Raw genomic sequence first — 14,622 nt, forward strand, 5'->3', positions numbered from 1 at the left:
CATCCAGTAGGTGGCCTATTCATTGTGTTGATAGTTTCCTTCAGTGCGCAAAAGCTTTTTATTTCAAAATTTTTTAAATTTATTTTTTATTTTCTTTTTTTGGCCATGCTGCGTGGCTTGTGGGGTCTTAGTTCCCCAACCAGGGCTTGAATCCGGGCCCTCGGCAGTGAAAGCGTGGAGTCCTAACCACTGGACCACCAGGGAATTCCCCTGCAAAAGCTTTTTAATTTGAAGTGGTCCCATTTGTTTATTTTTGCTTTTGTTTCCCTGTCTGAAGAGACATATCCAAAAAAGAAATTAGTAAGACCAATGTTAATGGGATTACTGCCTATGTTTTCTTCTAGAAGTTTCATGGTTTCAGGTCATACATTTAAGTCTTTAATCCATTTTGAATTTATTTTTGTGCCTGGTGTGAAAGAGTAGTCCAATTTGATTCATTTGCATGTAGATGTCCAGTTTTCCCAGCACCAGTTTTTGAAGAGGCCTTCTTTTCCCGGTTGTATATATTCTTGCCTCCTTTTTGTAGATTAATTGCCCATATAAATGTGGGTTCATTTCTGGGCTCTCTATTCTGTTCCTTTGATCTATGTGTCTATTCTGGTGACAGTACGTTATTTGTAATAGATTTTTCATGAATTCTTTTGGGTTTTCCAGATAGATGGTCATATCTTCAGGGAGAGGTTCATTTTGTTTTGTTTCTTGCTTTGCAATCTTATGTCTCTAATTGCTTGTCTAATCATGTTGGTTAATGCCTACAATACAGAGTTTCTAGTAGAGAAGGCAGTGAACAGTGCAGTGAATGGTCACGGTGACAGTGACATTTTCCTCATTTTAACAATTAAGTCTCTGGTGTTTCTTCATAAGTAAGAGACTGGATGCTGCCTTTTTGTAAAAAATTTATTTATTTTTGGCTGCGTTGGGTCTTCGTTGCTGCACGCAGGCTTTCTCTAGTTGCAGCGAGCGGGGGCTACTCTCCCTTGCGGTGCACGGGCTTCTCATTGCGGTGGCTTCTCTTGTTGCAGAGCACGGGCTCTAGGCGCGTGGGCTTCAGTAGTTGTGGCTCGCGGGCTCTAGAGCACAGGCTCAGTAGTTGTGGCACACGGGCTTAGTTGCTCCGCGACATGTGGCATCTTCCTGGACCAGGGCTCGAACCCGTGTCCCCTGCATTGGCAGGTGGATTCTTAACCACTGCGTCACCAAGGAAGTCCCATGGATGCTGCCTTTTGAACTGATGTGGATGTGTGTGTTTATGTTAAGGAAATATCCATTGTTTCCTATTTTATTGTGGTTTTCAACTTTAATTGCTCTGATCTATTTACAGTTCTTGGTTTTCATTTTGAGGAACTAGGGTTTAGGATGTTTTGCTCATGTGAGTCTAAGCCAGTACGTGAAGTGACATTAGGGCTCCTGAGATGTAGCACTCACAGAATTGTGTTGCAGGTGCTTTTGAGGGACTAGTTCTAGTTTTCCGACTTGGGCTTAGAATCTTGGCTTTACCTGGGTATACATTTTATTTTCATGATATCAAGCTGGTTTTGGACAAAACAGGGAGAAAATGACATTTCATTTTTATGTCACATTGAAGGGAGCAGTTAACATGTGCTTTTGCATTTTTCAAGAACTCAGTGAACATTTCCTATGTGCTAGACCAGCAGGTTATTTTTAATCTTTTATTTGTGTTTTGAATACTCCTTAGTATTAAAATGCTTAAGAGGCTGGTGAGCAGTTACCTCCCAGGATGACAGTGTCTCAGAGTCAGTAAACACCAGCACAGTGGTCAGACCTTTTTGTTCATCATCACTCTGGGCACGTCTCCTCTGTAGACGGAGCTCCGGTGCTCGCGTGTTCCAGTGAAGGCAGGACTTAGCTTGGGGGCTGGCTGGACCTCACCACACTATGCCTCTGGCTGCTTGCTCTCAGCAAGTTCCTCGCTAAATCCCACGTGGCATGACCGACTCCACTCAACACTTTGTCCAGAAGGTACCTTCAAACACAATTAGATTAACGGAAACCCTTGGGCACTGTTGGTGAGAACGTAAATTGGTACAACTGTGGGAAACAGTATGGAGGTTTCTCAAAAAATTAAAATAGAACTACTATAAGATCCAGCAATCTCACTTCTGGGTACGTAGCCAAAGGAAATAAATCGTTACCTTAAAGAGATAGCTTCACTCTCGTGTTCATTGCAGCATTATACACAGTAACCAAGATACGGAAACAACCTGTGTGCATCAACAGATGAGTAGATAAAGAAAATGTGGTGTATACATACAATGGAATATCAATTAACCATATAAAAGAAGGAAATACTGTTATTTGCAACAACATGGATGAACGTGGAAGACATTATGCTAAGTGAAATAAGACAGATCCAGAATAACAAATACTGCATGACCTCATTTACATATGGAATCTAAAAAAAAAGAAGTTGAACTCGTGGTAACAGAGTAGAATGGTAGTTAGCAGGGGCTGAGGGGTGGGGGCAAAGGGAAGATGTTGACCACAGGGTATAAACTTTCAGTTATAAGGTAAATAGCTTCTGGAGACCTAATGTACAGCATTAGGTAATAATAATGTACAGCATTAGGTAATAATAATTAGGTAATAATAATCTGCATTAGGTAATAATAATGTATTATATACTTGAAAGATGCTAAAAAAACCCCAATAACAAGTTTTTAAAAAGTGATGAACAAAAAAACAGGATTATATTCAGTGGTAACAAAAATAAATTTTATTTGTGGATCGAATCTGATGACATGTGTGGAGGGTTTTGAGAGAAAAAACTCACATGCAAAACCCTTGTCAAGCAGTACAGAGGATACAATTATAATTATAACGTGGCTGTCAAGAGCCGTCAAATGTTTCAGGGGACACAAGACACAAGAGCCTCTAACCTGATGCCCAGTGTGATCAGAGTGGACAGGGCGTTTCCTGGTGAACGTTTGAACTAGGTCTTAAGAGTATCAGCTTGGGAAGCACTGTTTCTTAGGTTTTCCAGAAACTAAATAGAACCTTCTACCCCGTATTTATGAATTATTCATGCCAATAAACAATGCAGGCTCATACACTCTGTTCATAAACATTAGATTTTCATCCATCCCCTGCTCCCACAGTGACTGTAATTTTAGATACGCCAAAAGGGACTGAAATCTGTGAAGGACTGAGTTTGCCTGTGACCCATGCACCCAACTGGATGCTCAGAGCTGCAGATGCTGGAATGCCGAGGTTGACCAGTTCTCCCAGACTGTACCCATATGCCCCCCTTCCTCAGAGGCAGTCGTGGGATCCATTTAAGAACATATTTGGTGACACTGAAGAGGAGAATCAAAACCTCCCCCTCCCAAAATACCCTCAGGGACAGATTGACTCTTTTTATTTTATTTTATTTATTTATTTACTTATTTATTTTTATTGGAATATAATCGCTTTACAATGGTGTGACAAACTGACTCTTCAAACTGAAAGAGCAGGAGCAGCCTCCTTTGGTCTGTGTATTTGTGTCTGTGTCTGCAGCTTCATTCTGAGCTCTGTGGGGCTGTATCTACGGTGGATTCACTTCTGCCCCTCCCCACATTTCACTCTGGGGTCATCCCAGCACCACCTGAGCAGAGTGAGTGCTCAGCCACTGCCTGTTAGGTGCAAAAGGCAGGAATGAATAACGATAGCTAGGGGCTTCCCTGGTGGCGCAGTGGTTAAGAATCTGCCTGGCAATGCAAGGGGCAGAGGTTCGATCTCTGGTCTGGGAAGATCCCACATGCCGCAGAGCAACTAAGCCCGTGAACCACAACTACTGAGCCTGAGCTCTAGAGCCCGCGAACCACAACTACTGAGCCCGCGTGCCACAACTACTAAAGCCCACATGCCTAGAGCCCGTGCTCAGCAACAAGAGAAGGTACCACAATGAGAAGCCCGCGCACCGCAGCAAAGAGTCGCCTCCCCTCACCGCAACCAGAGAAAGCCCGTGCATAGCAACAAAGACTCAATGCAGCCAAAAATAAATTAATTAAATAAATAAATTTATGAATAACAATAGCTAGTGCATGTGGTACTTACTCTGTGCCAAACATTTTATATTACACGTACAAAGTAGGTGCTATTATTATCAGGCCCATTTTGCAGGTAAGGGAACTGAAGCACAGAGAGTTTAGATCACACAGCCCGTAAGTGGCAGAACCACTTTGCACTGCATGGTCTGATTCAATTAGCCACGCTCTTAACCGCGTCCGTCACTACCCCAATCCCTGCATATTATGGGTTGGTAAAAGTGACAGGGCCAATGGAGTACCTTGAGGGCAGAACCAAGGCAGCATCACATTTTGGGTAGCCCAGAGTGACTCACACTGGTTGGCTGGTGCTCAGGGAACATTTTAGGTGCTAAAGGAAGTGGGTGGGTCATTTGCTGAAGTGAAAAGCTGAAGAGGACACACATATGGGCCCAGGAATTAGTCCAAAACTCTAACTTCAAGACTTGGGCTCAAAAACCTGCTCCTGGCCAGTCTTTCAGATGATGACAATAAAGACAACTGTCAGACAGACTCAGAGGAGAAATTCTGGAAATTAATTGCCCTTAGGAATCTCATCAGGACATGAGGTAACCAGTTAATTCGGGGACAAAGAGTAATTCCTGTAGGTATTTACTGTAGGCCATTGGCGACTTGGGAGGTGCATGTGCCATGGCTCAGTCTTTGAGAAGCTCCTAGCAAAATGGGGAGATGCAGGTCCATCTTCTATCCAGATGCCAACTTAGAGTGGCTCATTAGTTGGCCATGGGCGGTCAGTCCCAGCTTGTGGAAGGCAGCTTGGCTTCCGCCGTCGTGTGTCAGGCCAGTCGTGACCTGGAGAGGAGCATTCTGGTGAGACGGCTTCTGGATGGAGGAGCCCACTCCCTTTTTGGCTGAGGGACCAGCCCCTGGCTTTGCGTTTCTCTGGTACATCACGAATACCACAGTGAAGGGCACCAGAGGCCAGCTGAACGGCAGGAACAATTGTTCCTTATGGGAAGCTGCCACCCCCAGTGCCATGCTCCTGTTGAGCTATGAGCAAGTTCCAAGTAATTAAGGGGATTGGGTTCTGAAGCCACTGTGACCATCGTCTTGCACATCCTTGCTGAGAGCTCCTGGCAGGTCCTATCACCTGCCGTCTTGGCAGCCAGGCTAGCACTGCGGGCTGCTCCCGCCCTGGTGTCCACTCTGCCTGGAGGGAACTGACAAGGGAGGGCACTCGGTGCATTTGGAAGTTCGTGTATATAGGGAGCTAATTACTCTCTTTAGAAATCTGCATTTGCCACCAATCACAGCTTTCGCGGTGCTGGGACTGTCATGGCAACTAAAAGCATATCTGAAAATAAAATGTCACTTTTCTTTTGCATTTCTAGGATAATGACACAGGAAGCTTGTTTTTCCTTTTTAACTTAACATGATAACTAGAGACTCAAAGAGTATAGGTGTGTGTGCAGCACGTGTGGGTAAGCGGGCGCTGTAGTGTGTGTGAACACGTGAGTTGTGTGTGTGTGTGAGGGTGTGTATGGGTGCTCATGTTGACGGGGGTGATGTGTGCAGCTGTGTGGCTGTGGGGTGAGTCCTTCTTGTGTGTGTGTCCGAGGTTAGGGGCTGAATTGGGGGTTGAGATCACACACAGGCTGTGAGTGTTTGAAGACTGGTCTGGAGAGTGTGTGTGACAGTGCTGGTGTGTGTGTGTGTGAGTGTGTTTGCGCCTGAAGACAAGTAGCGCTGGGGGAGGTGAGTCTGCAGACAAGTGCTAGTGCGTGAATGTGTTACACTCCCGTTTGGTGAGACAAGGCTTCTGGCTTTGGGAAGCTTTCTCTCTATAGGGTATCCCTGTGGTTCCAATCTTTGGGAGGTTCCAGCCCAATCACAGGAGATAGAAGCCCTCTTTTCGGGGAGGACCCAACTCTGTGCCTCAAACCTCATAGAATCAGGAGCACCCAGACACCATCTGGCCCAGCCCTGACCTAGATGATGGGGATTTCTGCTCAAGGTGGAAGGTATAAAACACACAGACAGTTTGTGTGTCTCTCATTCATTCATTCTACTAACTGACACACGTTAGGCATAGGACTGAGCCTGTCCCATTTGACCTGGGGTGGGGCTGACACTCAATGCCTACCACATGTACAGATTTACAACCATGATCACATTTGCACACACCTCTCCAAGGCTTCATGCTTCCTAAGACCATTATCTGAGCCTCATCTCCTATGGGCTGGCTTCTCCAGGAGGACACTTCCCAGGCATGGAAATGTACCTCTGGTCAGAATCAGGAGGCTGCAAGGGAGCCTTTTCCCGGGATGCGAGGTGCAGGGGCCGAGCTGTGAGGGATGGAAGATGGGGATGGACGTTGCTGGGAGAGGCCACTGCCCACTGCCATGTGCAGACCTTCCCACGGGCCAGCTTTCTCAGGCAAGGGCTCGATCCACAGTGTCCAGGGCTCGTTCAGTCCATCACCAGGATTCTTCCAGTTAACCTCTCTGTACTTCACATCTCTGGAGATTCTTTGTTTTATTATTATTTTTTTTAAACTTCAATGTGAAACCAAAGAGAAACCAGTATCAAGTAAATGTTAGTTCAATAAGTGTTTTATTGATCACTGCTTATTCTCAGGTCACCCCTGCCTGGGCCCAGATGACACAAATGCATCTGAATGATTCCCTGCCTGGAGCTTTTCTCAGTGCAGTGTTGGGAGGAGAGAGAGATAGAGGCCATGGATGACAGCAGATGTAGGCACAGATGAGGGGTGCCGTAAGCCAGCCAGGTGCCTTAACCTAAGCAGAGTTGTAAAGGACAGTAGAGGTTGACCCGATGTCAGGGGTGGGGAGAGAGAGGAAGTCACCACTCGGTGACATCAAGCCCACCCAGAGGCTCCATACACGTGGGAAGCAAGTCTGGACTGGAGTTGGTAAAGGGCCATGTAGTCTGGGATGCTCTTTGCTTTGTCTAAGGAGGTTAGGATGACGTTGCCCTGGGATGGCAAGCGGCATCACAAGTTTAAGAGCTTTGGCAAGAGTCCTCTCCACTAGATGGCTGTGCTAACTTCTCTGCCCCCCCCCTCCCCCCCCCGCCGCCACATACACTTTGTTTCTGTGGCTCTGTTGGTGTCAACGGCAAGGAAACAAATTCTGCTGGCAAGGCGCTGGGCTTTCTTGCAGGTTGCAATCACACTGGCTGTTCTAGCTCCCTTCGCATAGCTTACACCACAGCAAAGCCCGCAGGAGCGGGAGTGGAAAAGAACCTGTAAATATGTTGGTCGGTTCCAAAGGCACATTATTGGCTTGTGTAATACCCCCTGGTGACATCGAGGCCTTATTAATAACTACACATCTGTCACAACCGCAATTATATTTCTTGTGCCAGGATTGTGTTTCTACGATTGTCCTGTTTAAATGTGGAAGGGAGGGTGTGAGTTATTGAGGCAACTGACTTTGAGTAGATTACCACCAGCACTGTACAGGCAGTAAGTTTCTGTCAACTCCTTGCAGAATCTCAGTGTCTCTGCTGACGTTCCCTTGGTGTACTCACAAATCTCTCTGAGAACATCGCCCTGGACCCCCGATGCGGCTGCCTGAGCAACCTGGAGAGGGGAAGCCTGAGAATGAGGAAAAGGGGGGCAGAGGAGCCCCCGGAGGGGGAGAGGAGCCGCTGAGGACCCGGGCCCCCGACTTCCCCACTTGGCAAGTCTTCTCCCCCAAACCCCCGGAGAAACGAGCTTTCTTGAATGTTTGCTCAGGACTTGATTGTGTTCAGCCCGCAGGTAGGGGGTGGCGTGGGGGCTGGAAGCCTTTGTGCCGAGTGCCTGGGGACAGGACACCCGGGAGGGGTCCCAAGGGGATGCGCGTCCCAGCTGGGCCAGAGATTTGACGATCTGTCTTGAGCCTGACAGCTATCCATTGATTTTATCTGAGATGCGTGCAGCGGCAAGGGGATGGGTTTGAAAGCTGACTCTCTTAGGGACTGATTAGGTTGGAGGGGGTTGTTAGAAAAAAAAAAAGCAACATGCCATTTATAGTGTGTGTACTCTGTGGTGGCATAGAAGCAGGAGCTCTGCATAGATAATTTCAATTAATCCTCACAATAACCCCATACGGGTGTTATTAACCCCATGTTTTACAGGAGAACAGTAAGACAACCAGTGAACAACGTCACATAGGCCAGATCAAACAGGCAAAGGTCAGCCCGGGACTCCTACCCATGTCTCTGAATCCAAAAACTTGTTCCTAACCATTGGACTCCCCTGCCTCTCCCCCGATTATGGGTGAGAAGGTCAGCTCAGGGGGAGGGGTTGTATGTGTTCTAAGTCACAGGCTTCTGTGGGTTTGATCCTACTCTCTTCCTTTTCCTTGGAGACATTCATGGCTGTAAAAACTCAAGAGGAATTTCAACTCTGGGTGGTTTTGTATAGAAAGAAATTTTGATCTGTGTGAAGCTGACATCGAGGATTTGGTCTGGGTGAGTCCTTTAAACGGGTATGCTCTGCAGTGATCTCCCCAAGGCTGTTCAGAATGGGATCCCCAGCCCCCTCTGTCACCAGCTCCTAGTGGGGGCCACGAGTGTTTATGGTGGGGACCGTGAGTTCAGGGTTAGGCTTCTGGGGGAATAAAGGAGGGGGACATATTCCTGATCTGCAGCAATTTCTCTCCAGAGCTGGGGGCTGGACAGCAGGGACCAGCACAGGATGCTGTAAGACTCTATCCAGAACCTTCTCCAGTACAACTCATTGTTTGGGAAATCAAGGTGGGAGCTGATAGGATCTTTGGCCAAGGGTGTGCTGACCTGCAGGGTGAGCCATTCTCATCGACTCTGAGGGAAGGTCTGGAAGAGGGCAACGTGAAGCTGAAATGACATATACTGAAGGCAGGCTCAGAGGGAGGTTCTGCTCAGGAAAGCTGGTCAGGGGTCAGAGGACGACCTGGCCTGGGCCTCCCCAGCCTGGAGAGGAGCCCCAGCAGGAGGCATGATCCAGTCTAAGGATGAAATCCCTGTTTGGTTTATTCTCAGTCTGGAATAAGTGATAGCATCCTGGGCACTTGCCCTGGGAGGGAAGGAGGGAAGGACTGGGGCAGAGAAATGGTTCTGCATGTCCTATGGGGTCTGTGGCAAATGACATATGTGGCTGATGCTACAGAGGATAAGGAGAGTTTCCCACCTTAGTGGATGAGAAGATATCATGCAGCAAACAGAAAAAGAAGTCCAGTGGAGTCAGAAACCTTTTTTTACTCAACATACTCCCACATTAAAAAATATTTCCCTATTTGTTCCTGTGACTTTGGGATTTAGAGTTTTGGGGCCAGAACTGTGATGAGCATGAGTTAGGCGGTTTAGTTTCCCTCATTTCTGGGGGCAGCAGTAGCCCAAGAGGAATGAATCTGCTTCTCCCAAGCCATCAGCTTCTCCGTGGGGGAGAGCATGAACTCCTCTTGGACCCAAGGGCTGAGGGTCTCTAGGCTCCTGGCTTGTTCTCATCACACATTCACAGTCATACCCACACACCAACAGACATAACACTTTTGCTTACTCCTTCCTTGGGGGCAGATACACACATTTCTCAATGATATCTTGGTGCAGTGCACAGAGAGAGACAGCTAAAAGGAGGAGGGGTGAGGTGGGGCCAAGGAATGAACTTCCATGGTCACAGTCTCTGCACCGGGGCTTGGATGTGGAGGGGAAAGGGAAAAGAGCCCACCTGGAACATGTTTTGTGTAACTTTCCATCAGCGAAGTCTTGCAGAGTAGAGAAGGTTGCATCCCTGTCCTCCGGTTCCTTGGCTGGGAACCTCCTTCAGATAAAACATGGATATTGAGTACTGGGACTAGTTTACAGAGCATCAGGGGCCTCAGTCCTTAAACACTGTGGGTCCAGGTGGTTGTGCCTGGTATGGGCAGGATGGGCAAAATTATAAAGTCAGGAGGAGTCTCCCCCATGTGTCCCATCTTCCTGCCCCAGATCATTTTCCCATCTCCTGGTACCAATTTGGTTCCTAGTAACAGGAGTCCAGTAGAAGTCTCCTAAGTGAAAAGAGAAATATCTCACATCGTAACACAAGATCCCAGGCACTGGTGGAGGGTGGGAGAAGGTATGTCAGAAAATCCAAAGCCTCAGGGAAGTGAAAAACCCAAGAAAGCTGTTTCTTTCTGCCTGTCTATGTCTGTCTGGTTTCTCTGTCAATATATAATAAAAATTATCGCTATCAAGTTGCTGCCAATTTGGCAGTCAGCCTCAACTGGGAATTAGTATGGTCCTAATTCCAAAATCCCTGGGGAACAGGCTCATAGCTGCCCACTCCTGATCAAATCAAGTGTCCAGGGGATGAGGGCAGAGAGTATGAACATGGTTGCTTCTGCTATAAGTATGTGGGTGGAACCGGTGGAGAGACAATGAGAAGTGGGGCAGCTCCTCACCCCAGTTCCTTCAGATATTGGTTTTGTATTCCATTCTTGAAGTTGGTCAGCTACTCACAAGGTGCAGGTAAGGTGCTTGTTTTTCATACTCTAAGTTGGAGCCTTTCAAAGAAGGTGGTCCCCAGGAGACGCAGAGGAGTGAACTATCACTGGTGGGACAAAAGCAGTGGGGTAGATGAAGCTGGCTGGGGGCACTGCAGTGGCCTGTGGAGAGAGACGTCATGCAGAGGCAGGGACTGGAGAGGTAGGACCCTCTAGCCTCCTCCCAGCCCATTCTCCTGCCTGTCAGTCTGGAAGATTACAGAATTCCCCAGAATGTCTATTCCTATGTCTTTGCCAAGGTGTGGCCAGGCTTTCTCTTGATGGATCTGGAGTTGGCCTGTAGCTGGGGACCTTCCTTCTCTTCTACTCTGAAGAGTCTTGCAAGGGCCCATAGCAGTGGAGCCCTGCTTCTCTCGGGCCCACCAAGGTGCTGACTCCTTGGGCTGGAGACTTGAAAGGATGCTCTTCCCGTTTTGTCCAGACTCTGAGACCTGGAACTCTTTTGACCAGGTCTGGAGCTGACTCATGAATGGTCAGTAGGCCCAGGAGACCAACTGGAAGAGAGTCACCAAGGACAGAGAGATACCCAGGTAGCTTCAGAAAACCACAGCTAGTAAACAACCCCACTACCATGGTGCTGCTCCAACCCAGCCCAAAGGAAGCTTTTCTAATATGGGGAGAAATGGATGTACACTATTGATACCTGAGCTAAAAATAGCCCATGTTCCAAACAAAGTGTTTTTTAGTATTTTGACATGAAAACGTGTAGACAAAGCAAGGATTTAGAATGCATGACTCATTAAATTGCTGACTCTGAAAGCAATAGAAATTCAAAGGGAATTTTTCTCTCCCTATTACTCCCTCCCACCCCTGCTCTGAATAGCTTATAAAGAGAGTTTCTACATAAACAGGACCTATAAACTCCTCCATGATTTAAGGTCCTGAGCAGTGAGAGGCAGAACGAACTCAAGTTTTATTGCCTGGTTACTAAGTTGGCTTCCCTAGTTAGGTTGGAATCATCAACCAGAGTCCCCCCTGGTCTGCCCATCCTAATTTCTCCTCCTCGTGTCCCTAACAGGTGTCCAGGGGATTCCATGGCCCCACCACGGCCACTGCTCCTCCCTCCCCACAATGCCCAGCTCTGTTGGACCCCAGCAGCATTCATGTCACCAGCCCTAATGGGGATGTTTCATCACCGAGCATTAGCTCTGGGGGCTACATCCTCAGGGAGAGCACACACCATATGGTTCTGTAGAAGGATGCAGGAGTGGGCATCTCCATCAACTCACTGGGAGCCTCGGGTTCTTTCTGGGGTTGAATGCAAGGGTTGGGTCTCATCAGTGATGTTCATTTTTGTTTTGTTCTTTTTTCCTCACAAAACCTTTCCAAAATATGTCTTCTGGGGAATCCCAGTATGTAAGGCAAAAAAAAAAAAAAAAAAAGAGAAGACCCATTCTGGTTGGAGCAAGGTTTGTGTGCGTTTGGGAGAATGGGGAGATACTTCAGGGCCCCTGAGATGAACAGTGAGACCTTTCACTTGGAGAGACTATTGGTCGACCTTCATAGCATGGTTCCTAGAAAGTTGTGTAAAAATCTCACCTCTGACCTCTCCTTGCTGTCATCACCTGCTTTCCTTCCAATCATTCCCGTGCTCCTTGAATATCTTAGTGCTTGTTCCGCCTCACATCTGCCCAGAGTCCTGATGTCACGTGAGGAAGCTAAAACCGTGTGGATGACAAGGCAACATTTCCACCTCATGTTCCTTCAGATTCAACTCACAGAACTCACACTGCAATACTCCCCTCTTTAACAACCTCCTTGATGGTGTTTACCACTGTTATTCCTATTTCAGGATAGAGAGCATACTGAGAGAAAATCTTGCATGGATATGGGACATGGGTAGGTGATACTCATAGCCTTCAACTCCAGCTGGTCTTCAGTGGGACGCAGAGGTCCTCCTAGGGACCAGGTCTCCTCCCCATGTTCCACCATGACTGTTTCACCCACTACCCACTCATCTAAGAATGATGCTACTTGCTCATTCCCAAATAAAACAAAGGCCCCAGGAGGAAACTTCTCAACTTCCTGAGCACCTGTCTGTCACCTTTTCTGCATCCAAGCTCATCTTTGCCCCTCCCTGCCCATCATAGTGGAGGAGGACGCCTTTCACCAGGTCAAGGACCACCTGCCACCTGTGCCCAGGCATCTGTTCCCTGCCACCCTCTCTTCAGGGACCATATTCCATCAATTGTACCTCCTCGGTTATTCTTCAACCTCTTTCTTCTTCCCCTAAGCATAAACATTCGTTCTGATGTCACTTACCTTTAAAAAAAAAGGCTGATATGAACTTTAAAAAAAATGTTCTTCAAACTTCTTGAAAAAATTGCCTACACTTGTTCTCTTTCTCCACCTTTCATTTACTTCTCAGCCTTCACTTGCTGTGATCTGGCCTCTGCCCCCATCAGTCCACTGATCGTGTTCTGGCTGGAACAAGGGATAGTGTTAGAGCAGAAGGACCAATGCCAAGGAGTGAGCAGTTCAAAATTTAGCTCATCATCAAAATTTATCTGGTGAGTTTACAAAATCTATACATTTGTGGGCTCTACCTACTAAACCAGGAGATTTTCAACGAGGACCTGGAAATCTGGTGACCCCAATTTCCTTCTCCCTGGGACCTTCACCGACAGGTCCCCAGAAGAATTGGGAGGGTCTCTGCTGAGACAATGTTACATCAGCGAGTGTACTTTGCCCTCTTTTGTTATGATGGCCAACTCTTTTCCCTTTCCCTTTCTCTATCAGTTCCAGCCGTCCAACTTGAATTTCAAATGATCTTGGCTAAGAAAGTTTTAATCACTCTTTCATTCTCCTGGAGATTGACCCTATCTCTTGGAAATCTTCCTTTCAGGACCTATTTACTTCCTTTCTGATTCTTCAAATACAACATGTTCCAAGGTGATGATCCTCAGAATATCAATGTTAATAAATATTCCTCTAAAAGTGCTTCATGGTTGGTAAAATTCAGGTGATGCTCCATACTATATCTACCTGTTAGAGAATATCAATGCATATTAATATCTTAGCGATGTCATACAGCAAAGAAAATGGTTTATCTTGGCTTAGCTCAGCTTTTCCAAACACACTTTGAGCCTGGAACACTGGGTATGAGTAAATATGTGTGTATGTGTGTGTGTAAAAGCCAAGAAATCACCTGCTAAGTGTTTATTTCCTCTCCCTAGGACACGCCTAGTTCTATGCAAATGATACATAACTGATATACCCTGGGCCCAGGGAATGCTAGCACCCATATTCAACCAAACACCATTAATTGGTGTGCCAGGATTTGTGCTGGGTGTTGGGAATTCGGAGACGATCCCTTTCCTCTTACAGCTTATAGGCTCATGGAAAAGATGGATTAATACTCACCATAGAGTTTATGTGTTAGGGTAAATTCATGCACAGGGTGTGCCTTGGAACATGTCACACACGCGCACACACACACACACACCAGGCAGTTGTACGGCTCCAGGGCACACCATTCAATTATAAAACAAGAATACAATGTGAATGTCACCCCCCTGAAGTTGTGCAGTATACCTAGAATAAATAAACCTATATCCACCTAAATATTCATAGTTTGTTCTCACTGATGTGGTCACATTACTCTGCAAGATTGTTTTCACTCAACAATTTATTACCGACATCCTTTTCTGTTGTACTCTGATCGATTTCACCGGTCCCCGCTCGATGGCTGTTTGGGCTGCTCTGTTTTGGGTCTCACAAGCAGTGCTGCAATGAGCATCTCTATCTATTTATCCTTATGAACTTGTGCAAGTATATCTAAATATAAACTTTCTAGAAGTGAAATTTCTGGGTCAGAAAGTATACACTTTTTTTTTTTTTCCTTTTGCTAGATTTGCCAAATTGCTCTCCAGAATTAGGAACCAATTTACCTAAGGGAAGGGCTTCTGAGGACAGGGTACACTGGAGTGGAGGGGAAGGAGGCAAGAGAGGAGAAGGCCTTGAAGGTGATAATTAATGGAGCGGTGTCTCTTAGGAAGCCAGGGGGCATGGGATCAAGAACACAGTCTTCACAAAGAAAAAATCTACACACACAGCCAAAGTGTAAATTCTGGACTCCATAGAAAATGTTACAAATGATCTTAGCT

General features: G+C 46.7%; 1 protein-coding gene across 6 annotated transcripts in view; it reads left to right on the plus strand.

Moving 5' to 3' along the window:
• Nucleotides 1-14,622, plus strand: part of CALN1 (calneuron 1) — a 474,033-nt gene that overhangs the window by 33,144 nt on the left and 426,267 nt on the right. For 2 of the 6 annotated variants that reach the window (XM_029221327.1, XM_029221328.1), the window contains exon 2: nt 7,499-7,690. The exons of 3 other annotated variants lie outside the window; for them this stretch is intronic. In XM_029221327.1, the coding sequence (XP_029077160.1) occupies nt 7,572-7,690 (119 nt within the window). In that variant the 5' untranslated portion in view covers nt 7,499-7,571. Of the gene's footprint in view, nt 1-7,498; nt 7,695-14,622 lie in introns of those variants that run through there. One more of the 6 variants, XM_029221332.1, reaches the window with a different exon arrangement.

This window comes from Monodon monoceros, unplaced genomic scaffold (genome assembly GCF_005190385.1).
Source record: "Monodon monoceros isolate NGI ecotype Baffin Bay Population unplaced genomic scaffold, NGI_Narwhal_1 Super_Scaffold_13, whole genome shotgun sequence".
In the NCBI taxonomy this organism is placed as follows: Eukaryota; Metazoa; Chordata; class Mammalia; order Artiodactyla; family Monodontidae; genus Monodon; species Monodon monoceros.